The sequence below is a fragment of the Drosophila gunungcola genome, unplaced genomic scaffold, assembly GCF_025200985.1.
Source record: "Drosophila gunungcola strain Sukarami unplaced genomic scaffold, Dgunungcola_SK_2 000001F, whole genome shotgun sequence".
Taxonomy (NCBI): domain Eukaryota; kingdom Metazoa; phylum Arthropoda; class Insecta; order Diptera; family Drosophilidae; genus Drosophila; species Drosophila gunungcola.
Window position 1 is genome coordinate 6,994,727 of NW_026453197.1, and position 26,247 is coordinate 7,020,973.

A 26,247-nucleotide genomic window follows, 5' to 3' on the forward strand; every position below is an offset into this window, starting at 1 on the left:
AATTAAATTATTAAACGATGTTTTAGCCATTTCGAGTTTTGAAGAAGACACAAAGTTAGCAGATTTGATCTAATAAAGTAACTGGTACAGGTTGCATAGTGTGCATCATTATCCGATATCCTAACAAAATCATATTAAAGATTCACCAATATCTAGCAAATTAAAGTCAAAACAATAATATACAAGCTTAAACTAAAAATTAACAACTAGTTTCGGGATCCGTCCATTTTTAGGCATGCTTTACAAAATTATACATACAATAGGTGTAAAATGTGAAATACAAATTAATAAAATGGTTCAACATAAAAATCTAACAACAATCAATAGGGAATTTATGAACTTAGTCACTTAAGCTTAGTCATAGAAATTAACAAGTGATTTCGGTAAACTGGATCATTTGGAACTGTCGTTTAGCACAGAATATATATGATTCGGTTATCGGTTATGGATGGTGTGTGGAGTAGTTCTGTGTATTTATGTGGGAACTGTGGTGGTGGTGGGTGTTGTTGCTGGTATTTTGCTCAACAAAATACGGTCCTAAAAAGGGAGAATTACAAACTCGTTAATACAGAAATGGAGAAGCATTGGATAGGGCGTCACAGAACGTATAGTTAGGTTTGCCAAATTTTGCCATTAAGCAAGCGCTTGCGGTTAGTTTTGAATTGGATTGTTAGCCATCAATTTTGGGTTTTTGTGGTGTTAGTCACATGCGCATTTTCCCTCTTAGCCAAGTCACAAACCGTTAAGCCCAAAATCGAGCTTTACCTGCCGCAAGACAATTTCAATTTCAAATTCAATTTCAAATTCAATTTCAATTTCAAATTCAACGACAACATCAAACAAAGGAACACCAATGTTATGACTACTCATTACGATCGCTACGCCTGCGCCGCAGGCTCGTGTTAATTGAATACTTCAACATTCGATCTGTTTTCTGGTTAGCTGTGCGTGTGGGTGACTGAGTTTCTGAATTTTGGTATCATTATAATGATTTTGTTGGACTTAAGCAGTACTTGAGTTATGGGAGGCGCCACTGATCGCATTGAACAAAGCCATGCTGTTGCGCTGGTTTATGCTGTCGGCATCGTCACCAAGCGGCTGGAAGGACTCGTCGTCGAGCAACTCACTGAGCGCCTGGCACAGCTTTTCGTAGTTCTCCTTCAGCACGTGATGGTACTCCTTTTGGTCCGCGCTAATGATCCGTTCGTTCAGGAACAAAGCCTTCTGACAGACCACAATGAAATCGCTGCAACGGAAAGCCATCATTACATATATAATACAAAAAATAAACAAAGAAACAAAATACCGAAAGACATCCTTAAGATCTGCGACGCGATCCATTGAGAAGTTATTGACCACCTTGGCATCGAGGAAGGCATGGGCATAGGCCAAAGGACCAGCATTGACCGTCACAGCCACACTTCCCTGCAGACGCAGCTGCAACTTCTTGACATCCGCTGGCGGGAGGATGATCTCCTCCAGCTCTGAAACCTTGGATTGCATCTCATCGATGGCCACCTCGATGGGACTCAGTTCGATGATTTCGCGTGATTTCACCGGTATACGTTTGAGAACATAGGGAAAAGAGTATTGGGCTGCATCAAAAAAAAAAAACAAATGACAAGTTTATATTGAGTGACAGATTTATAGAAGTTACTTCTTACTTTTTATAACCGTCTTGCGTTTCCATTGCTCTTCTACGTTGCCACGGGCTGCTCCCGATTTAGTGAACGGCGTTTCGTACATAAACGTGTCCACATCGTGATTCTGCTCGAATTCGTTGAGCCTCTGGTCGAGTTCGTCCTTGGAGAAGAATGGAATCACATGGGTGACCTGTATGTAGGCTAGCTTGGCATCCAAATCGTCCACCTTAACCTGAAAAATATCGATAAATTAAAAAAATTATATAGAAATTAAATTAAAAGCCTGCACTTAAATTGCACTTATCTTAAAATTAATTAATTAAAAATTAGCTAAGAAAAAAAGTTTTTGCTTAAGAGTTACTTTAGATGAATATATCGTGAGTTATCACAGAAATTTTTCTCCACTCGAATCGAGAGACAGTTGGCGGTAGACCGGTAACTTTGAGATCAAGTCGTCATCCCAGCTAAAATCAGAGCTCGTTTTCAAAATCGTTATCCACTTCCTTCCCTGAACCGATGTAGTTCATACAATTTAACAACTTTACTAGGTACTAGTAAATTGTTTGTTATTTTTATACAATCACCACTGCACGTACACTAGAGCCGCAGTATTGTCCAAATTGTGTATACATTTCGCGTTCTTCATTTCTTTGGCACAAACCAACCACGAGTTCATCGGATCGTCGAACATTCAGCAGACATCATTCCGTTTCCATTATGGCCCAGTTCTTCGCATTTCCGGGTCGAGGAATGGGCCTGGGTATGGTTCAGATGCAGTATCAGATTCCAAGTCCTTGTGCACCGGTGCAATACTCGCTGAATCCGAACGCTGTGGAGTTCGTGCCCTCATATCGCCAGAGATCTGAGTTCCCAAGTTTCGAAACCAAAACAGAGGCCACTTCGACTACCACATTGCTTCGTCCCGAAATCGTGGGGGATGCGCTGGTGGAGAATGTTGAAAATGGCTTCCATCTTAAGCGGCAGATCTTCGAGCTCCTCAGCCAACTGGGTGATGAACAAATGCCGCTGGAGGAGATTACAGTGGCTTTGCTGCCAGGAGGTCATGGCCTTAGCATGACATTCAACACCAAACGATCGAACCAGCAGATGCAACCGCTGGATCCTAATATTTCCATCTTTCACGGACGCCAGAGCCTCAAACTGACTGTGGGCGATCAGGAGAAGTTGGCCAACAGACCGGAGAGTGTCCTGGTCGCCCAATTCCTCTGCCGAGTGAATGACGTTCTTAGCGAGAAGTACGAGTATGGCGGCGATGCCTCCGTCTGCCCCAAGTGCACTCTATGCTGCCGTCGTAGCTACACGGAGCTGGAAATCGAGCACCAGATCGAGGGAATCAAGGCCTTTGAGAAGTTTTTCAATTTCACAGAATCTACGCGCTACCAAGATTTGGTCTCACACGAAGCCTTCAAGGACCTGTGCCACAAGCTGGGCCTAATCGTCAGCCGCGATCAGATCCACATCAACCGAGCATGCAGTGGTGGAGTGACCACAGTGGTCCCTCCTCCGCCACCCTCGACACAATCCTCTAGTGCAACCGTTTGCAATTCGCGGTCCATCGACGGGATGGAAACCGATGTGGAGGCCGAGGCTTATGCCGGCGATGATGAATCCCAGCCTATTGGGGGTAAACACATTTCAAGAGGAAGCGCCGGCAACTCTATTCCAAAGGAATGCGTAAGGGGAAAGCTCTACAGGTGGGTTATAAACTAAAAAAAAATACCAGCTATTACAAAATTAAATACTCTATAACATTTTCTAATGTTTTTCTAAACGATAACGTTGTCCGATTAAAAAAAAAACTTAAACCGTAGCTCTGAAATATTAAACCGTTGCCTTGAAGTATATTGTATAACATAAAAAACACAAAAATGTGTTATTTTTAGAATTGTTTTCCGATTGTTCCTATCCACTTCCATACTATGTGCAATAGAAAGAAGATTTTTAGAAATTTTATATCCAGTTAGCTTTACAACTGAGAGACAAGTGCTGATCAAGAATATATATACTTTAATTAATGTTGACTAATATTAAAATAGGAATATATTTGAACTAAATGGAGCGCATATATTAAAGATTCTTAATTTCAGGTACGATAACTCCGAGGGATCCCAGCTGGTTAACCAGCTGAATGAAGCTGACCACGAAACTGAGCCAATGATGGTCGATGTCGATATCGCCTTAAATATACCGAAAACCGCGCCGGCCAAAACCGTGATGGCCACCAGTGTCTCGGCCACCTTTCCGCGAGTCTACAAATCGGCCAAGGCCAAATGTTCTGCCCGGGGGGCGGGACCCAGTGGAAAACCGAGTGGATCACATGTCCACAGGAGCTCAGCGGGCCAGGCCACATGCTCAACCATGCCACCATTGCGGGCTACAATGGGCGGTGGTCAATTTCAGAGCGGATCTACTGGGACTGCTATCCGTAAGCTCCCAGTTGAATCGTGCACATCCGGTGCAGCTCGCAAGCCAAATCGGCTGAGTACTGCCAAGTCGGGATGTGTTTACCAGCAGTCGGGCAACATGCCACCAGTTGTGGCAGGTCCAGTTATTAAGCCAGGCAAACCTGGAACCTCTGTACAGAAGCAGCAGTTAAACCATGTGTGAGTCGTGTTCCAGAATTTCTGGTTAAAAACATTTCTTGCTTGCTGCATATATTTTTAAAACTGCATCCACAGTTGCAAGTCGGTCAAAGGAGCAGTGGCTGGTAGGAATGGCATGACCAACTCAAAGCAAACCCATGGCTCATCGCAGCGTATGATCCCAAGAAGCACCCAAGCTTCATTGATGCGCCAATCAGAGGTCAAGCGGGTAAGTCCATAAAAAAAATACAATTTGTAGACTTTCTTTCTATTTCTCTATTCATAAACTTGTAGCGCATGAGTCTGATGCGCGGCGAAAGCGATTCGGATCTGCTCTTCAATGAATATCTGTTCAAGTGATTTGCAGATGAATTGCATGGGTTTGCTGCTTTTTTTTCAAATACAAATTTTTCTTTAAACTCAATAGAGAAAAAAAGTACATATATTTTTGAATTCAATAAAATATGGATGTTAAGTAAAATATTTGTTAGGTGATATTAATTTACAAACCAAATTTACAAAAAAAAAAATAGAGAGTCTGGATTATCTAATTAAACTCTACTCACCGGTGACGAATCCATGATCATTTTGACCACATCGGCTCCAAACTTCTCCTTGTACTGTTTGGCCAGGCGCTCAGAGATTTCGCTTAGCGAAGTCAGTTTGGGCTCCTTGTAGACATACTCGACGGCATGATCCTCTTCAAAGTACATCTAATAATACGAATATTCATTAATTAAAGGGAAAATCTTTTGTGTCAACCCTCACCATTCCATAAAAGACCACTCTGTAGAAGCGCCCCAGCATTCGCTTTCCTGAACGATTGACCTCCACGATTTTGTTGTAGGCTTGAGTGAGATGTTCGTAGCAGTGAGCCAGGTCAAGGAAACTCCTATCCCTTTCGTACATGGGCAGGATGAGTTTGTAGAGCTCGCCGAGGCACTCGAATCTTTCTGCGCGGTCCAAGAAATCGGCACACTGTTTCAGCTGCTCTAGGAGCATTTGTTCTGTGTACTGGGAGTCCTGAGCACCAGCATCTAGCTTGAGACCCTGCTCATCCAAAGGAATGTTCCTCGATATCTTCTTAAACGCAGTGGATGACCAACTGAGAGTGCAGCCACCTCGCAAGCGGAGATATTCACACATCAAAGCAGCAATATGAAGATGACAGCAGGCAGCCTCTGAGAGATTTCCATTTTGCTCGTGATTTCGGGCCATCGTCACAAGCCAAGTGTGTCGCAGTTCTGGCGTTGAGGCATACGAATTAGCCAAAGAATACTGTAGTTCCAGCAATCTTTCCGGATCCATGTGATGTGCCTGCATTTGGGCAGTGGCCATGAGAACGGTGCGCACTCGACGCGTTAAGTCCTTGACCTCCATGGGGAAACCAGTGCCCTTCATCGCCTTGTCGCTATTTGCATAGCTATTGATGATGGACAAGCTCTCCTGGAATCTGGCATTGTTCAGGCCAATCACATTGCCAATCATCTGCGACACTGAGATAATAACTTGCAAGTGTACACGGGTTAGCGCTTTTCTACCACTGAATTCAAAGTTACTCCGCATGAGAAGATATAAGACAGCACAAGATTCGTGACGAATCTCCACCAGGCGACTGTCGCAGGCTTTCAGGAGCTCATAAACCATCTGACCACACAACATTGCATTGCCTTTGAACAACGCCACGGCATAGTTGTTGATAAAAGCCCTTAAAGCAGCAAAGACGTGTTTCGAGAGTCTTTCCGATTGACCCAACTGCAGGAATCTCAGATAAACTCTGGCCAACTTGGGCAGGATTAGGCTATCTGCCAGGAGTTGTCTGAACTGCAGGACGTACATCCCCAGGCAATCCAATATAATCATGCCCACCTCAGTGGCCAAATTGGATTCATAGAGGGCCAATTGACTCTTAGCCAGTGTATCCATATCCTCCAGTAGGTGTTCCCTGGTTTGATTCAGAGTTCCACTATTTGGCTGCTGCTCCTGGTGGCCATTTTCCAAACCTGTGGGTGGTTGCGTCCTCGCTGGCAGAGTGTTGGCCTTGGCCGAGCGTCCTTGACGCGTGTCCGGAGTTATCACCACACTCTTCTTGCCCACATAGCGGAATTGCAGCAGGCAGAGATCCAGAATGGAGAGAAACTGCAGTGTCTCGGATTCGTTGCAGTTCTGCCACCAGCCCACCATTTGGTCCTGCGAAAGGTGCTTGATGATGAACAGGAAGCCCAGGAGGAGGTCCTTGCTCTCCGCCGAGCTGAACTTGTCGCAACGCGAGAGGATCTGTGCGTGGGTAACGCTCACTGAACGATTGTGTCCATTGCGCAGTGCCACATCCGCATCTCCATTGGTGTAGGCACCAATTGTGGTGGTGTCCTGAGAGTGCTGGAAGTAAAAATACATTTTAGCCGAACTTTAGTTTATTTTACTAAACCCAAAACTCACCCCCGAGTCCGTATTTGAATTTAAAGAGAGATTGGAGATGCCATTGCTAATGGGTTGCCCAGCAATGGCGGCCAAATAGTTGTGCTCCTTCATGTGCACCGAGGTGCGATATGGACTCGGTTGATCGCAATGCAGGGTCAGGCGGTTCTTCGAGCGCGGAGTGGACGTCAGGGAGCCAAATGTGGAGGAGTCCTTGCTAAACACATAGCTGCTGGAACAACTCAATCGCTTGGTATAGGAAGCCGAGTCCGCATAAACATGTCCATTGGGCGTACAAGCGCCAGACTCGGATAGGTCATCAATCCGGTGGATGTTGTCCATCACAACACCCAGCCAAGGAACATAGAGCAAGGCAATCCTCGAGAGTTGACCCCTCTGCTGATATCGGTTGTCCAACTCATGTTTTGCCAGCAAATCCTTGAAGATGCCTAACGCATGTCGCCTCACGTGGCCCACTTCATTGAGACTGCACTTCAGTTCCTGAAGTAGAAGGCCCGACAGAAAATGCTGCCTGCAGAACTGTTCGGAAAGTGTGAAGTGCTGCATCATCTCGGGAGGTCGGTTCTTCGGATTCAACACAAACGGCAGATTGAGTGGCACATAATGCTCATGCTGGCAGATTTCTTGCAGAAAATTAAACTTGTATTCATGCAGTATGCGAGGATTGCCAGGCGCAAACTCGCCCATATAGCAGCGAATCAAGCGGAAGACAAATCCTCTGTCCATGTAACTCAGACACTGGCGCACGAATTTGGCCAAAGAGCGATTCAGCAGATGCGTTTCCTCACCCAAGTCCTCGAATCGAGTGGTTATGTAGGGCATTAATGCCTTGACCAACTGCTCCACCCGATCGGCATATTCTTTGGGAAAACGCTCGTTGCGCAGCATTCGAATTCTCCCGGTGGCCAGCAAATGCTGCGCCATACTCTTCACAATCAGATCGAAGAATATTGCGGAGTATCTCATGAACTTGTTGACGATCAGAAAATCGGGATTGCTGGGATTCAGGAGGTAGGGCAAGTGCCGGCAAAGCTCTCCATGGACAGTCCTCTGTCTGGCTGTCTGCTGACTGTAGTAGGGTGCGTGAAACACGTACTTTACATAGGCTCCCAAGAGATCGGCCCTCTTAGCCTGATCGCTTATCAAGTGGATAATGTTTGTTATCAGCCGGATTACGTTCAGGCCTATTTCCTCGGATTGAGTGTGAACCAGCAAGGTAAACAGCTCGTTCAGGAGCGTGGGTAGATAGTTAATCAGCGATTTCATATCAATTGCATGGGCTGCTTTCAAGATCTTGCACGTTTCCGTTTCCGCCGGCACTGCTCCGGTTTTTCCTCCCTCCAGCAACCTCTCACAATGTCCAAAAAAGTTATGCAAATGCTGATCCGCCGTGAGAACCGTTGAATCCAGCCGCAATCCCACCGTATACAGATTCCTCTGGTTATCGATCCACTGGATATCCGGACCGCAGTTCTGCTGAGAAATTGGAAGGGTTTGTAGGCAGCCAAAGGGGGTAGGATTGTGGATGGTTGGTGGTGCAGAAAGCATGCAGATCAGTGCGGAGAAAAAAAAACACAGAAAGAGAGCACAGGTTAGTTGGCAGCGCAGGGAATGAATGGATGGGTATGTGATGGTATGTTTGGGTAAGAGACAAACAAATAACGTTTCATGAGTTGATGAACGACTCTAGCGAAGCCCACAACGTCAATAACTTACCCCCTTGCCCCATCCCAAGGGCTGAATGGAAAGATAGCCCACGGGCAGTGTGGCAGCCACCGGGAGTTGCTGCTCCTCCAAACAGATCCGATTCTTCTGCAGCAATGGCAACCAGGCATAACCAATGGGCGTCTCAAAGGCAGCATGAGCATCCCGCTTCTTGCTCAGATTACAGGACACATGGTAGAACGAGAAGAGCAGGTGGTGTTCGGGAAACAGTCCCAAAGGAAGACGCAGCTTGATCTCCTCGTACCAGGTGGGCGTCACATTGTGATGCAGCACCGGACAGGCTATCTGGGAAACTAGAAGATCCTGCCCAGGACGACCATAGATGCACTGTAAGCAAAAGAGTTCTTTAGGAGTTTTTTTTTTTAAATATTTTTAAGCTATTGGTTTCCCACCTTCAGAGGTTTACTGTACTCTCCATCGCCATCCCGCAGCTCCACCACCACCGTAATATTCCTGGCCCTTGAGAACAACTTCTGACTGTCGAACTGCAAACTCAGTGGATACACATACAAGTGGTTACAGAAGCTAGTATAAGGATGCGCATCCCTGTGCGCATCCCGTTCACTCTGGCTCTGAAATTCGGCCAACTCGATGGTGGGCGATTGTTTGGAATTTGGACTAAAGGTGGACAAGGGAGCCAGTGATTTACTCAAGCCACAGGGTGTGGTCTGATCTATGAACTGCATCTGCATTTTGAGGCTACCGGGAATGATGGTTAGTTTGCTCAGTTTCTCGGGCTTACGATAGTCGACTAAGAGCTTTAGCAGCTCATCGTCCCTCAGTTTGGGTAATTCCTGCCGGTAAATCGGGCTGAATTCGAACTCCCTTTTGGGATCTACATCCAGTTCGTGACTGTATTGCTTGAACAGTGGTCTGGCTGCCCAGGCAAAGGGCTGTCTATAGTGCCCAATGTGCTGGGCACAACTCTTGGCCGCCTTGTAGACTTTCTGACCCAGTTTGGGATCCTTGCCAGCTTTCAGATAGGGTTCCGCAGCCTGTGCAATTCCCGATTGCAGAAGTTTCTCCACTCGCACTACCTGTTAAACGAATATCCATTTTAGTATTGCAATAAAAAAAGGCGGATGCAATTACTTACCAAATAGATATCTGCATGTGGTGCAGTCACTGAGAGCAGACACTGTCTTAGCTGCTGGAATTGCTGGCGATTCGAGCGTAGCAAGTCCGCAGAGACTCCATCGAATAGGGAGTGAGGTGCCTGGGAGGCGGTGCTCCTCTCATCGCCCTCCGCCGACTTTCTAGGAACTCCACAGCCAGCCACAGATGAAGGAACTGGGGTATTCGGTAGCATCTGGGCAGCCCACTGCTCATTCACGTTGAAGTAAAAGTTTTCGCTCAACTTCCGATTCGCCTTGGCATCGTACAAGGCCAGACTGGTGATATAGGGCTCCACTTGCTGCTCAACTCCACCAGCAGAGCCTTCGTCCTGCGGGATGCACTGCAGCCGGAAGCGCAGGCTGTGGCAGGTAAGCAGTAGCCGTGTGCCAAAGTGTTCCCGGTACTGTTCGATATTATCACTACCACTGCTCTTGGCTGGCGACTGATAGCAGGCAAATAAACGGCGGCGTTGTTCCCTTCTGGCCAAAGCAATCGAGTGATCCGTTTCCCTTCCATACTTCATCAACTGGGGGTGCAGTGATTGATCCAGACCCTTGAGGGTGCCAAAGGTTGGGGGTTCCATTGCTGGCGGTTGAAGCTGGGGACTTGGACTCGAGCCGACAGATGGGTGGCGCTCCAGCGAAGCATTTCTTTTCTCCTCTTGGGCGCGATTCTGGGCCAACACCGAGTTGATTTTGCTTAGCCAGTCCTTGAAGTCCTGCTCGTTCTCGGCGGCCAGGGTAAAGGATTTATGGCCGGTCGTCATGCGGAGTTCGAAGCAAAAGCGACCACGTTTGGGATTCTAAACAGGCGCATTCATTATTATTTATAAATTTTTTTAACAAAATCATCAAGCACACTTACCTGCACCACATCGGTGCAAAAGTCCATGACTATGGTGGCCTTAGCTTCACCCTGCTTTTCGTCCTTGTGCAGTTCCAATATGTAGGTGCCATCGATCTCCTGTCGCAGATAGCAATAGCGACGCTTAAAGGACTTGTTGCCAATGTTGGCAAACATGCGATCTGAGGCCGAATCGGGACCTTTGAGCAGATAACCCTGCTTGGTAATGGTGTCCGCCTGGGAGCGAGTCATTTGCTCGTCTATCCGATCCTGATCTGCATCGATTTCGTATACCTCCTCCAGCAATTCCTCAGCAGGGGAAATACTGAAACCAAATACGTTTGATATATTTAAACTCTAAAAAAATGAATTTTCCAAATATTTACCTGGGCAGATCATGGCAGCTGCCACCATAGGCATTGTATTTATAGTGAATCAAATGATTCTTGGCCCTGTAGGTGTACAGAGCTTGTCGCGTGAACCTGGTGCATTCCGCCCTCGATCCGTGAGCAAGTCCGTCCACTATGTCCTCGCTGTGCCCATCATCCGCAAACTCATCCACCTCCTCCGGCATGGCCAAGTTTGAACGCAGTGTTATCGAGGACAGAGCTGACTCATACGAGGTATCCTTGTGACTGGACGATCCATTCGAGCACTGCGAACTCTTCCTGGAGAGTTGGCCGTGTCCATTGGAGTTGGTCAAACTGCTGCTACTGCTGCTGCTGGTGTGTCCATTGCCATTTCCGTTGTGGTGGCTACCATTCGACTGAATGCTCCCCTGCCGACTCACCTGACTGTGCCCATTCCCATTCCCGATAATGGAGGGACCATGGAGGGGACACACGATCGCCTCGTTGGGGGGATCAAATCTGTCGGCCACGGATTTGGCATTGGTTCGCTGCTTTCGCGGCATGATAATCTCCTGGTGGGTTAATTAAACATAATTATCAATAAACAACACCATATAACATTTCTTAATGTTGTTAAAATTATTTTATTTATTGAAATGATAATCATTTATTTTTTAAGTATACATTTTTAAATAAGAGTAAAATTATGAATTATTATTTTAAGTACTTCATAAATATCCACAAATAAGAAAATTACATTTATCGTAAATTTTATCCCTTAAAATACATTTTTTTTCCATTTAAATAAGTTAATTATATTCAAAAAAATTTATTTTTCTGCCTTTACTTAATTTTCAGTGGCTTATTTTGTTCTTAAAATATTTCTCCACTCACCGAGACATCATCCGCGGGATATATAAGTAGCTCCCTCTGCGGATCATTTTGGATAACAGTTTTATTTTTGGCTATAAAGGCTTCGAAATCGATGGGCTCCACCACAAGAGGCTTGTTCTGAAATACAAAGATTGAAATAAGTATAAGATGCTGTATTCCAAATGTTTGTTTGCTAATTTATGCGTGCCACTTGTAAAAGCAAGGGGTCCCTATTAATAGCACCACCCAAAAAACAAATGCCCAAATGTTATCCATTCCCGATGCCCGAATGCAGGCGGATTTTGAGAGATTTATCGGTACTGCGCACGTCATAAATTTATGGCTACTTTGTGTTGGGTGAGTTCGGTTCATTTTTTTCACACCCGCCGCAAAGAAGAGACCTTGACCGCATTACAAAGCGGTCTCCTCCTCCTCCCCTTTGTGTAATGATATTTTCCATGTCTGCCACTTGGCATAAACAAATTCATTTCGTTTAAACATTCTAACCGTTTGCATTTTAAGCCCCCGCTGGCAGTAGCTGATATTTTCCGTTTTTGCGTCTTGGATTTTGCAAGATGATGATGATGAAGGCACTAAAATAACTGTGTTATGAGCTGTGTGACCCAACCTGTGACCCCACCCTTTATGGCGTGTCCATGTAGAGGGTTAAAGTGCCACTTCCGTTTTGGCATATCCATTTCAGGCGACTGTCGGATGTTCTGTCATTTTATTGTTTTCTCGAAATTTGAGGTGTGTGGGCTCGTTGTTCTGTTTTATTCTTGGGCTTGGTTTATTTAAGGAAGGCACAGGTCAATTCAGGTCATGGGAAAAAGGCATTAAAAAATTCGCTTTATTGCGTTTAACTGCACACATTGGAGAAAGGATTGTCACAGGTTGGGAATGGTTAATGAACAAAATAATTTACTTTGGGTTCGGTATTTAATATTTTTATTTATATTAATTTTTACAAATATTTAGCAATAACTTCAGACTAGTATCGATACTTTATTTTAGTAATTTATGATATTTATAAAGTTTACTTCTCTTTTCTAATAAATGTAAATTTAATTTTTTAATTTCCGTTCCTTTTTAAGACAAAAAAAATCATGTGTAATTTTCTTGGTCTAAAATAACATTAATAATTTAGCATATGAAAATATAATAAGCAGAAATTTAAACATTAACCGTTCTTATTTTTAACTCAACTAACGCATAATTTATAAGTACACATACTAGTAGTTCAATCAAAATGAAATTAACCCATTTTATTAATCCAACTATTCCAAACACGTTTAAAAATCCATAAACTATTGACAGGTTAGCTATCAATATTAGCTGCCAGCTTGTGCCTCTGGCAAACCTTGGCTTTGGCCCTGATTCTACTCGTATGCATTCGTGCCCAGCCATGCCCACCTAAGTACCGCCCCTGTCCATCCCCTTTCTCCAGTAAGAGCTGCAATGTCAATGCACTCGCCCACTTAGCCACTTTTGGGCTCGAGCTTGGGGGAAAGCATTTTCCATTGTGAGCTCAGGTTTCGGGCCTTTTCCTGCGGCTCCATCATTTCGCCTCTTGGCACGCACTGCATGCAAATTGGCAGACGTCGCCGCTTGCGTAATTAAAACCGCTAACCGGCGACAATCCCAACTAGTAAAGTAATAAATAAAAAAAAGCTGCAGGTACAATATACACCTACGGCTATGCGACAAGTGCATGGGCATTACGCAAAAAAGGCAAACTCATCAGTGATCGGCCAATTACCAAATCAATTGGCCAGCCCAAAAGCCCGAGAAAGTTGGGCAAACATTTTCGGTGGTTATTTTGATGTTTTTTTTTTTCTTTTGTTGCGGTTGTGTTGGCAAATGCTAAATGAAAAGCCAAATTTAAAAACTAAAAACTGCATCGCCATGGTGGTCGATCAGTAGACACGCAATTTTGCACAACTGGTCCAGCAAGGCGTGAAGACCTCAGAGATTCACCACCGACCATACGCCAACGATCAATGGCCATGATCTCAAGCCATCAGCCATTTTATGTTTACTAGTAATGGCATTTTAGATAAACTAGTCTTAGACATATAGGAAAATACATTAGTCGGAATAAATAAAGTTATAATTACCTAAATAAATAAGCTATATACAAATAAAAATGTTTCTATATTGCTCATTTCTATTTTTTTACTTTTTTCTATAGCAAATATAACTTAAACCTAAATCCTAATCTGAAATATTCAGACAAACGGTCAGAATGCACTTTGAGGGTAAATTTTCTAATAAAATATATTACATTTGCCTTTAACTGAACTTTTGGATAAATTTTAGTTATTATTAAGCCCTTTTCACTTATAAATTGGAAACTTTTTTTTGGCTATAAATTTTGAGCATCTCTGATTACTATCTTGGCCAGCAGCCAGTTTCAATTTAAAGTTAGCGGTTTGAGGCGCCTCGGCAGGCAAAACGTGACGGTTTATGCATATTTCAGTGAAACATTGGCCCGGCCTCAAGAGGCAGTGGCAATCAGGCCTCCCCTCATCATCGGATGGTCCCTTCTAAATAAGACTTGACTTTCATTGATTTTGCCAGAGCAATTGGCCCTGGCATGTCTTGAATGTCACTTGAGTTGTGGTGTCCCTTCTTCATTTTCCTCGCTTATCAATTGAAAATGCAACAATGCGGCCTATGCGTTCATTTATTCTGCTATATATACTCAGGCATTATATAGAAATGGTGGAAGGGTCACGAAATGTTGGCTCGGCACATTTAGATTTCTCTTTGAAGTGGAAACCGTTCAAGTGGTCTTCTATACTCTATACTCTTCTCTTCCTGATTTGCATTTTGTGGGCACGGAAATATTGTGACTAAATTTAGCTTTACTTATTGCATATGATTTGTTGTGTCTGAGTCTGGTGAACTTTTGACCCACACGAGAACAGTTTTTGAGAGCTTTCCAAATGCCTGAGTGATAGGAGAAGTCAAAAACAATTCAAGGGGTTTTTAAGGAAATTATTTCGAAATTTTAAAAGCTTTGGGAGCGACACTATCGCTTGCAGGAAGTTTATCTAGGGGAAAAATTCAAATTAATTCATAGTGGAATAAGAAATTCATCTAAAATAGTTGGTATATACATTGCAAAAATTTTACGAATCGTGTCTAAACTTTGTATCTCGCATTGCTACATTTGCATGTAGCTTTTGGGTGCGTTTCGCCTTTTCAATCTAATACTGTTCCTAAATTTGTAAACAAATATATGGAGCAAACAGTATACAAATTGTATGATTTGTTTATTTGCAGTGTATGGTCAATGAGAATAAGGCAGCTGGCATCCGTTCTGGTATAGGAATCCGGCATATAAATTTCATAAATTTATGCCCATACAGGGATTTCCCGCTCCACAAGCGAACATGAGCCGTGAAATGCATGAAAAGAATTGCGCTGATAAAATGCATATACAACCCATATTTATTTGTAATTGTGTGTATAAATCATAAGGCAAAGTTTTCCTTATCAGTCGCTGAAATGGGGGAGAGGTTTGTTCAGTCATCGGATTTGCGACTTTGGAAACTGGTTTCAGCCCATCAAGATATTTGTTTTGGTCATCTTCGGTGGGTTTAACTGTTGCTTGGTTCAACGAACCCAACAACATGTTTAAATAATATTGAAAACTCAAGCCAAGTGCAGATCTTAAACTGGCCCACCCATAAAGGTGGCGACAAGTCAGCAGTTTTCCTCACCCATTCCAGACATACCACTACAACATGTTGAAAAAAAAAAATGCGAAACTAAAAACTGAAAACACAAGTAAGCTGTGTAAAAAACCCAACTCAACAAATTTCTCGCATTTAGTTATACAACCAAATAATTTATTGTCAGGGCAAAAGTTGAACTTTCTAAGCAAGGTATTCTATTCAAAATGGTCAACGAATTTCACCCAGTTTCAAGTCCGAATCGTAGGCAAATTTACATGTCCGGACAAATGAGGAAGCTTACCATTAGCTTCGTTCAATTCAAAGTAAATACTTTGGCAGCGGCATTCATTAGATGGCTTTTTATTGTCCGCACAATGAGGGAAGTATGGCAGAGAAATGTCGACTGCATAAGCAGCATTCAAATTATAAAAGCGACACAACTATAGCATAACCAAGCGATATTTATAATGCACTAATCGCCCGCCGATCGGTGTTATGTAAGCCGCTGATGGCGATGATGTCGTACGCCGTTTTAGACCCGTTTAAATAAGCGTCAGTTCAGGGTGGGTAAAAGTTCCTCCAACACTTTCATTTCTTGCACAACTTTAACTTTCATAGGGAACTCAAGGAATACATTGAAGAATATGTATGGAAGAGGCTTTAAATTTGTTTGGAACAAATACTTTAAAAACATGAATATAAGTTTAATATATTGGCATTAACTCTTTACTTATTTTAAAAATCCAATCGAAATGAAACTACTTCGCAGATATATAAGTACTTAAATGATTTTATAAAGTTAAGTCTCTTTGATACTTTTTATTATTATATTATATTTCTTTGAAGGCCCTATTTTCCCTCTCTAACATATTAAATTAATAGAAAAAATACTTCGACATGAAAAACACTTGTTTCTCTAATGGAGCACGCTGAAACCCTAAATGGTTTTAACCTCTCAAGGTCAAGAGCCAACTGGTTTGCACATTGCAGCAAACTTGTGTTGGCCAACTCAACCAGAAGTACAAGAATAACCAGAAGCAACCTTGAGGACAAAATGTGGTGAAAAGACAAAGAGACTATAGCAGCAAAAAAAATAATTGCCCTAAAAGCAGGAAAAGCAAGTGCAGCAAAAAAAAGAAAAAAATACATGAAAAATTCAAAGCAAAAGGCAAAGACACAAAAAGTTCCCACGCAGAAAAAAGTAACAAAAAAGAAGTAGCGAAAGAGAGGTAGATAAATAATCATATAGGAAACTCATCCAATATCCAGTTCTTGGTGATGTCTCGTTGTTCAGCGAATAATTACCCATCGAACGGCGCTAAAAGAAAGTAAAAGAAAAGCCGAGAAAAGCGCACACACATTTTTGGAGTAAAAGAGCAAACAATCAAACGACAAACATTTGTTAAAAGAATATTGTGGAAGACGCTTACGCTTTAATTGCCGACAGTAGCCCCGATATCTGCTCACTTACAGATGCCTTGGAAAGTTGACAGTTTCAGTGCAGTTTTCAGTGGAAAATTGGGTGCCGGCGACAAGATGGGATGGATTCTGCCATGTGTGGCCGGGGCAACTTTCTAAAAAGTACTTAGCACTTTCAATTACAATTGTACAATGTGTTAGCAACGCCAAGAGGCCGGTTAAAATGCGGCAGCGAGAATCTGGCAGACTAATTACATTTATAGTCGCGGCGGTTTTCCATTGTGTGTGCAATGGGAGAGTGTGAAATATGTGTTAATTACACGGCGGCGAATGGTCATCGTAAAATTCAAGTGTCTCTCATTAATTGCTCAATTGTCGAGAGATCCAAACGAAATCTCCGGGGTCGACAGACTCGCTGTTGGCCAAAAACTGAAGTGCCACCCGACCGACACACCCATTTCATAATCTTTGGCTTGCCATTTTTAATGCCAAAAGCGTGGACCTTAGCTGGGAAACCAGTTTTCAAAGAACGAAATCGGTGGGAGTTTATCTTGGAATTAAAGAAGTATTGATTTGTGTGGGTTACAAAAAGGTTGCGTCAAATGCTACTTGAAATAATTAAACTTTAGTCATAACCAGATGGTCACGAAATTATAAAATCACTTATGAAAATTTGATCGGCGTATAAAACAATAAACAAATTTTAAAATAATAGGTTAATACTTTTTTATTGGGAAATGATTTTTCAATTTCTCAGAAGATATATTATATATATGTATTAGTAGAAATTAAGGCGTATTAGAGTTAAACGAAGAAAAATGCCTATATTATAAGAAGTAAATATTTGTTTCCCCGAAAAATTATGCATAACTTTCCTTACATAAAATTGTAAATACAATTTTTTTCGAATATTTATTCGAATGTGTAGCACAATAGTGCATAGTGATTTCAATGAGCAATTTAAAATGCAAAGTCTGCCAAGTTAATTAATTTGATGATCAACGGCGATAAAAAATCAAGCATAAAAATCACTTTTGATTAAAACGTTATTTATGTCTTAATTACGTCTTTTTGCGTCTTGCCAAAAATTATCATAAAATAACTAAATTAAAATTTTGTATGTTGAAATAGCTTAAAATCTATTATAACTAATATAATATATACTCAAAGAGAAAATCAGCCACAAAGTGTCAAAACATTTTCGGTTTTTGCCAACTAAAACCTGGAGAACAGCAGTTCGTGCTGTCTTTTTGAGGGCATTAGAAACGATGCCCGCTCATAACTTTCATTCAGCGGAAAAACAAAAGCCTCCGCTTACAAAAGTTGCACAGAACAAAGAATAAATCACACATGCAGATAGAAATAAAGGTTACTGACATGTCAAATGAATGTTTGTGTCTATGCCAGTAGCCTTTTTACCCATTTACGGAATGGGAATGAGATACAGTGGAACTGACAGTCGCAAAACTCCGAATTCATATTTGCTCAGAACTTCAAATACAAAGCTCGCACATTGTGATTGCCAAACGGAAGCGAGTTTAGTTGGTTTAGTCGTAGTTGTCTGTGTTTTTGTTTGCTTTGTTTTATTTTGCAGTTAGTAAGTGTGTCAGCTGTAGCAAGTGCTAACAGCTTACTCACGCCCCCACTCCCTCCTTTAACCCTTTTCCCTATTTATCGCTTCTGGCCAAAAGTGAATGACATTTGCAGAAAATATTTGCAATACGTCATGAAATGGGTGGGAGAATCAGTGGAAGTCAGATGTAGACAGGAAAAAACATTCATGCTCATTTTTTATTTTATCAAAACATAAATATAATCAATTTTTAAATCATCATATGTACTCATCTTGATCTTAAACGTTTTTTTTAATTTAAACCAAAAATGCTGTACACAAATTGTTAACGAAAATAATATTCAATCTTTATCTGGTTTTAAATCCAAAAACAAAAAAAAAACTTCTAATTACTAAATGTACATACATCTTTCATCTCAGTGCCAATTTATATTTATGCAAATTAAGTTTCTCTACAAAGATTGAAGATCCCATACGTAATGTGCAGAAAAAAGCGGTAAGGGTGGGTTCGATGTGCAAATGATTTTGCTGAAAACAAGTTGAACTCGGCACAAAAAAGTTGAATCGAAATGCGAAGAGTTGAGTGCGGAGTGGGAGGACTAAAAAGAGCTCTCCGGCAATTGTCTCATTATGCAATAGAGCAAAGTGCAACAGCACCAACTCCAACAGAAACGAACACAATTGTCAACAATAATTGTCGCAAATAAGCAAAAAAGTTATCTGAAGTGGAATATTTATCGTAAACAGAGGTTCAGAGGCGGTTTTAGTGGTTAAATTACTCAATAATTTTGTTGAATTCATTAAATATGTATATTAGGTAATGACAAAAATTTAAGTTGGCTTGGCTTAGCTTATTAAAAAAATTCATAAAAATGTTTTCTAATTTAAATTAACCATTTTATGTATTTATAAAGAAGAAGTGCACACAAAATTATTAACAAGCGAAACTCTAACAAAACCAATGGATGTTATCTCCAACTTAAGTTGAACAAGTAAGGGTACTCTTTAGTAAACATATTTTTAAATGATATTAAGTAGCTAAACAGAGGTCCGCAATGATAAGGGTATTAAAGAATCTTGATTTGTTCAATGAAATTTTTACTACACCTCTGAGAGCACAGATTACAAATTGCGATATACTAACATCACTACTACTACCTTCAAGCAACTGAGTACCGCCAGAAAACCGATCAAACTTTCGATATAGAAAGAGAAACCGCTTGAGCAGAGACAAAAGACCCCTTTAAAAACATGTGACAAACATTGGAAGTTTCCTTTTCTTATTTTGATAAGCTTACACCGAGACCAACGAAAATCTCCACAATACTTTACACCTTTCACTTCCACTGAGGAGAGTTTCTCCTACGAATTTACAACCCATCAGTGATCAGCACTTGACTGGCACCTTTCTGAGTTCTTTCACATTTACTTCATTCACAGTTTTCTGCAAGTTTGTTTTTGCAGTTTAATATTCTTTCTCTGCTCTTAATTTATCAGGGCATAACAATCTGCAGTGGCGCAGGTTCATTAAAATGCCATCAATTTGTATGAAATGAAGGAGAGGTGAGAAGTAAGAAAAACGAATTCTCGGCAAATAAAAATATTGTTTATTTTGGTCAGGCCATAAATAAAAGCCGTGAAATTCTTGGTACATCAACTGTGAGCAATTAAATAGTCAAAAATAAATTTAAACAATGATTACACGACGCACACCTCTCATGTATTTATTTATTTAGAGGGTTGTGGCTTTTGTCGGACAAACGAGAGAGAAATTTAAGCAGTTTAAAACATTTTGAAGGTTAATTCTACTGTAATTTAACCACTCATTGTGAGGGAGTATATATTGTATATATATTGTGTGTTAGATCTGGCAAAACACTGATATTATCAATAGCTTCTTTTTCTAGTTATTGGTTTTTGAAAACTTATTTTGTCTGGGCTTTAAATTTAACCTTTGCTCTAATCTAAATTTAAAAGTTTTATCTCAAACTTCACTGTAAAAGTTTCGCCAACTTAAATAAGTAATTTATTCATTTTTTTACTACAGAATGCATTCAACTGCTCGGTTGATTGCACCTGCCGATGCGATAGGAAAACTAGAAAATGCGACTCATTCTCACTTGGGACCAGTTTGTTGGCAATACTTTATTTTTGATGTAGAGGCTCGTGTTCGGTATTCAGTTTCAGGTACCGGCTACAAGTACAGCTACAGACTCAGGTTCGGTTCTGGCCGAGGCACGATTTCAATGTCAATATTTACACGACTGTCGCACCGATAAACATGAAAAGTTAGCATCAGCTTCGTCGTTCATTGCAGTTTTAATTGCTCGGCAGCTTCTTCCTAGTTTGGCAGGTGGAGAAAATATGCATAAAAGAAAGTTTATCTCTTGGGAAAAATCAAATTAAAATACTCATGACATATTAAAATTAATCACGCAGCCAAGCCGCAAAAAGGAGCGCCATCAAAAATAACGAGAGAGTGAAAATTCGAGCAGATGCGATGGCAGGAGGTCGGAAAAGCGGGAGAAGAGAGTCAAGGTCAGATCGAGGAATCGATAAAAGTTTGTCGCCGCCAGGCTCGGAAAATGAAAATGGAAAACGAAGGAGGACACATTGAGGTCACAGATTATTGTTATTGCTGTTAATGTCGGTGCAAAGTCTCGCATATAAATGAACTGACATTGCTCCAGATAGTAGTCATGTACGCAGAAATAAATAATATCAAATATTAGTTAAGTCATTTTTTCAAGGTTTATTTTTGTATGAACTATTTTGCATTTGTTTTTCAAAAACTAAACTAAAAGAAACTCAATGATATGTCACAGAAAGACTTCATATGCTAAAAGGTCTTCAAAAATATTAAAATTTACAAAAATAAAAAAATAGGTAGAAGGCAAATCATTTAAATCCATTAAATCTTATGTCTAACATGAATTGTTTCTATATAATTTGTGTTATATTGTATTTCAAACCACACACCCAATTAATTGCTCGAAAATCTCTAGAGACCTAATAAATAATATGAATATAAAATAGATTTCTCAGTGTATAAATTTTATCGTGAATATATTTTTACCGCGATGGAGAGGCTACTACGCTGATAGCGGCCCGTGCAGTTCATCTAAAATGATACAGAAAAAGATGGGGGAAATGTTTGGGTCAGTATTACAAGCTCTGTTATTAATAGCCAAAGGTTGATCGAATGAGGGATATGGTTAGATGACCATGATATGTTGAGCACGCCCGCCAAACAAACAGAATCGGAGCAGAGTGGCGCTCATTAAATCGCAGACAACACACGTCAACTCGGGGAAAAGCTTAAACAAAAAATAAAAGTTGTGAAACGATATTTCCGGCGGGGAATGAGGAAAAAAAACGGTGACCGACACACAGAATAGAATCACGGAATACAGAAAATAAACAATAAAGAGGAGATGCGCAAAAAGAGCAAGGCAGTTACAATAAAAACGCAAACAAATCAAATGGGGTAGAATTAAATGGGGAGCACGACTAAATAATGACCTGGAATGTGATTACGTTAATGTTGTTTATAAAATTTGGCAGTTAAAAGCACACAATTATTTAACATATAACTTAAGCATATTTAATTAAGAAAACAAGCAGTTATTTAGAAAAATTGCACATCTTGAATTCATGCTAATACGTACATAAAAAATATGAAATTGTATTTATAAAAAAGCCAAAGCCTTGGAAACTTAATATACCTCGCATGTCAAAAATAGAATAGGGTAACAACAGTAGAATATCAAGAGCACTTGAGCCATGACCATTTTACCTACTCCACTTCCTACTACAAATTTTCCCCTTACCCCTTTTTTGGACACTTTGCACGTGAAGCTTTCAAAAGCAATAAAAAATCATTAATTAAAGGAAATTCCCAGAAAGTTTCAGGGTTGTGACACACAAATAAAATTAAGCTTGTAAGTAATTAAAGAAATTTGGTGATAACACTAAATGGTAACTTTTAAACTGAACCACTTTCTTTTTATTCATGTAAACCTAATCTTTAAAATCTATTTAAGCTTAAGCATCGGCTGTGATTTTGACACATTTCAACTTCAGTTTATTGTATTGTCATTTTTGTCCACTTATAAGGAACCTCTTAAGTATATTGTGTATCTTTTTATGTAGAGGTGCTCAGCATAACTGGAAGATGAGGTCATGACATATAAGGTAGAAGCTGCCTTGAAATTCTTCCCGAATTGGAATACAAAAAAGCTAATTCATTCTCATAAATCATCCGGTTTATTTTATGTAGGGATAGTATTGTGAGAAAACTATGCTGTACAATTTTTTTTGCAAAAATTTTTGCAGTTGCAGTTAAAACCGGATACAAAATAAAATTATCAAGGCTGATAAGTTTTTAAGCACTTTCTAATGGGTTTCATTTGTTTAGTTTTTTACTAAAAGGGCCTTGAGTTTGAACTAGTCAACACCTTCCAGCTAACAAAATGCTTTAAGTTCCATACAAATCATTTTCTTATGTAAATTCGGAACGGAATAAATAGTATATTGCTTCGCAATTTGCAAATGCTTTAAAGTTTCAGCTTATCCAGACATTTTAAATTAAATTCCTGCCCCTTTTAGATTCCCTTTTGTGGGACCCCATTTTTTTAACGCAAACCACACATTTGATATTTACTTTGATATCGGATAACAAAATGCGGCACATGTGCGCTGCAATAAGTTAACAAGTATTTTAACAAACAAGGCAAAAACACATAAACAAAATTCCATATGTAAACAGAAAGCGAGCCATAAAAATTAACAACAAAAAAGGGTTATTTATGGTTAAGTAATGAAATGATGTTTTTGGAAATGGAACTCCATTAGTTTGACCCGCTGAACTACATTAAAACGACGAAATGTTGACTTTGCGACGAAATATTTAATTACTGTGGTTTGAGGGGGAAAAATTTTCCTAAAAAGACTGTCATTTTGGATGTGCAAAACGCTGTGACGGGTTGAATTGGGGGGACGACTTATTGCAACCCACTCAACCGCCGAACCACTCTTCTTTTTATTGGCGCTCAAGTTATCTATCTATCGACAGTTGCTTATTATGGCTTGATTGCCTGTCGGCCCGGTTGATTGCTGCTGTAAGTCAACAATTGCTTATCATTTGGCTTCGACTCTCACTTTACGCACTAATTGAATTACGAGTTTGAGAAGAGGAACGAGAACCACACACACTCTAATTGACTTTGGAAGCGTGGCCAATGGCGCTCTAATATGATATTCTTTTGGACCCGAAATAATGCAATTAGTGGGTACTATCAATACAGGGAGACGGATGAATATACAAATGTATCTGATTAGTCGGCAACACGTGAAGTGAAATGAAGTCACACCCTAAGCTCAAGCTTAGCTTTTTTTTACAGAAATACAAGGGAACGTCATAAAAAGGTACAGTCTATTTTCCTTTACACGAGCAATAGTTTTATAGGCAAGGCAAAGAGAAGATAAATTAAAGTTCTAACAAATGGTATGCGCTGAAGGAAAATGGCATAGCCTACAACTTATAGAAAAATATAAAATAAGTTACAAAAAAAGTCTTAAAATATTAATTTCGTATTTATAAACAAGGTATTAAAACAAATATATACTTTTAATAGGAGTTGAAAGAATACAATTTTTGTTTGTGATAAGACACTCGATAAAAATAATGTTTCCGTTTAACGTAAATAAAGACATCAAATCAGTCAAAACATCTTCCTTAGGGAGATATCACTGTGCTTAAACAGTGATGATGTTCAACATGAATATAAAAAACGTTGAATGTAGTGCAGTGTAAATTTAAATCTCACGGCCTTGACGGATTCTTCTCTCTTGAGGCCTCTCTTCTTAACTAATCAGAAACCGAAACCGAGTCTCTTGCGTCCCTCTTTTACAACAACACATAAGTAAAGAATTACGTGGAGATAAATAACAAGTTTTCCCTTTCCCTAGCACATTTTTAATGCTGACTTTTCTTATGCAACGACTGATGGATGAAATACTTTGCCTTATAAAACATTATGATCTCGATGATATGTGCTAAGTGAAAAGAAAATATTATTAAAATTCAAAACATTTGGATGTGTGCCAGTCAAATAAGAATATATGCACGTGTGTACAGCTGTGTTAGAAAATATAAATACATTTCATATCTAAGCAATGAGTTTACAACATTGGAGCCGTTAATAGACAGGTATTTTTATTATATTCTAAAGGAAAAAATTCAAATTCCAAAATATAATAAAATTATATTATTTGATATATTTTGATTAAACAATTGAAAATTTAATAGGTTATGCTAGTATTTTGACCACAACTGTATGTGTTTTTGAAAGAGTGTTGCAATATAAGAAAATGTGTGTTTTAAAGTGGGAAGATTTGTTGAATATAGCTAGCACACAACGTCATTTGCATTCAGACAAAATCTATATAATTTCTTTCTCATTTATAATATTAACATACAAATATCCCACGCGTTACGACAGAAAATACAAAAAAAAGAATGGAAGAAGGTAAACAAAACAAAAGGTGACATGCATTACTGGAGACACACCCACACACGTACGGAAAACAACAACTGCACTTGTAAAACCAAAAATAAATTTGTGAAAACACGGGGGGAGCGAACGAGATGGCAATAACAGGTGTAATAAGGGAATTTAGAACTTACCAAAACTGCACTCTCTCGTACCAACTGAGAGACGTTCTCTCTCATCTGCACCGCTGAGCCGAGCTTATTTAAACCGCGCGTAAACTTACGCTCCATCCTGCTCGCTCTTTTTAGGGACAGGGATCCAAAGGCGTCACAATTTGTTGTTGTTTGGCTCTCCTACTGTTGCTTTTGTTGTTGTTATTGTGCGAAAACCGGCAGTAATTCAAAAATAGAGACACACACACACGCACACACCAGCGCAGTCAGGATGCGCTGTCGACTGAGCAGTCGACGTCGCTGCCAGCGATGACTAATACTTTATCCTTCTTTCATTGACTTTTCCGTCACTTTTCCTTACTTTTTTCTTAACACAATTATTTGTTGGTGGAGGATTTACCTGCGAAATTCTATTTTATCCATGTTATACACAAAACATCCATACAGGCACGCCGGAATTCCCACGCCCCTTTGGGCAAAAATTCGCGGGGGGCAAGGGGTACTTGCGAAAAAAACACAAACACCCTCGGTAAATATTTTTATCAGCCGTTTGGCATCCCGGAGATTATAAACAATATATTTTAACGAGCTAAGCACAGCTGTTTATACGTTTTTTTTTAAAGGGTTGATTTTTGGTAATTTACGTGCGTTTGTGGCATTTAAGGTGTTTTTTGCGTTTTGCAGCGGCGATCTGAACGAACTGTTTGCGGCGTGAAGCGATGTATCTTTTTGAAAGTATCCATTAGAGCGCGGAAAACGCGGAAAGTCGAAGAGACTCAACACACACGTCCGATTTCGTCGACTCACTCAGCAGTTTTCTCAGACTTCAAAATATATTAGCATTTCTCTGTTAACTTAAATTTCTCTGTTAGTGCGACATTTGGCTAACATTTCTCTGTTAGTTCGACGTTGGCTAACATTTCGCTGTTAGTACGTTTCGCTAACATTTCCCAGTTCGACGTTTCGCTTACATTTCTCTGTTAGCGATTTCCTAACATTTCTCTGCTAGAGGTGGTTTCATCGATATTTGGCTGGGCAACATCGATGTTTTTCCATCTCTACATCTTAAATACTAAATTTAGTATTGGATTCTTTATTCTTTTAGCTGTTTCGCTTGGTTTGTTAATTTTACAAAGTCTGCGAAAACAACTTAAATAAATATGGGCCTTGGATCATCGAGCTGGCTAAGGAAACCGAGCTACGAAGTCCATCATCCACAAACGAGTTTAATAGTCCGAAAAAGTTTTCGTCAAAATACATATGCAACCTAGTGTAATATTAAATCATTTAATGAATTCTTCTTTCAAGAGCTA

General features: G+C 40.3%; 2 protein-coding genes across 11 annotated transcripts; one reads left to right on the plus strand and one right to left on the minus strand.

Moving 5' to 3' along the window:
- Nucleotides 1-20: 20 nt before the first annotated feature.
- LOC128263264 (dedicator of cytokinesis protein 9) lies at nt 21-25,745 on the minus strand. Of its 9 annotated transcripts, none has more exons than XM_052998178.1 (15): nt 24,956-25,745; nt 21,344-21,388; nt 11,614-11,730; nt 10,756-11,291; nt 10,391-10,694; nt 9,507-10,328; nt 8,803-9,447; nt 8,402-8,737; nt 6,686-8,158; nt 5,015-6,625; nt 4,813-4,959; nt 1,665-1,875; nt 1,307-1,595; nt 1,014-1,246; nt 21-537 (listed from the first exon to the last, which is right to left on the minus strand). In XM_052998178.1, exons 1-15 carry the CDS (start codon nt 25,049-25,051, stop codon nt 443-445), a joined length of 6,960 nt encoding a protein of 2,319 aa, XP_052854138.1. In that variant the 5' UTR covers nt 25,052-25,745; the 3' UTR covers nt 21-442. The 9 variants fall into 9 exon arrangements, 8 of the variants coding, with proteins under 8 accessions (XP_052854138.1, XP_052854143.1, XP_052854137.1 ...); XM_052998183.1 differs by having other exon boundaries at nt 1,128-1,246; nt 6,686-8,161; XM_052998177.1 differs by having other exon boundaries at nt 6,686-8,161.
- LOC128263265 (uncharacterized) lies at nt 2,105-21,069 on the plus strand. 2 transcript variants are annotated; one of them, XM_052998187.1, is made up of 4 exons: nt 2,105-3,358; nt 3,752-4,267; nt 4,343-4,475; nt 20,707-21,069. In XM_052998187.1, exons 1-4 carry the CDS (start codon nt 2,361-2,363, stop codon nt 20,737-20,739), a joined length of 1,680 nt encoding a protein of 559 aa, XP_052854147.1. In that variant the 5' UTR covers nt 2,105-2,360; the 3' UTR covers nt 20,740-21,069. The 2 variants fall into 2 exon arrangements, with proteins under 2 accessions (XP_052854147.1, XP_052854145.1); XM_052998185.1 differs by lacking the exon at nt 20,707-21,069 and adding an exon at nt 4,541-4,727 and having other exon boundaries at nt 2,106-3,358.
- Nucleotides 25,746-26,247: the final 502 nt, after the last annotated feature.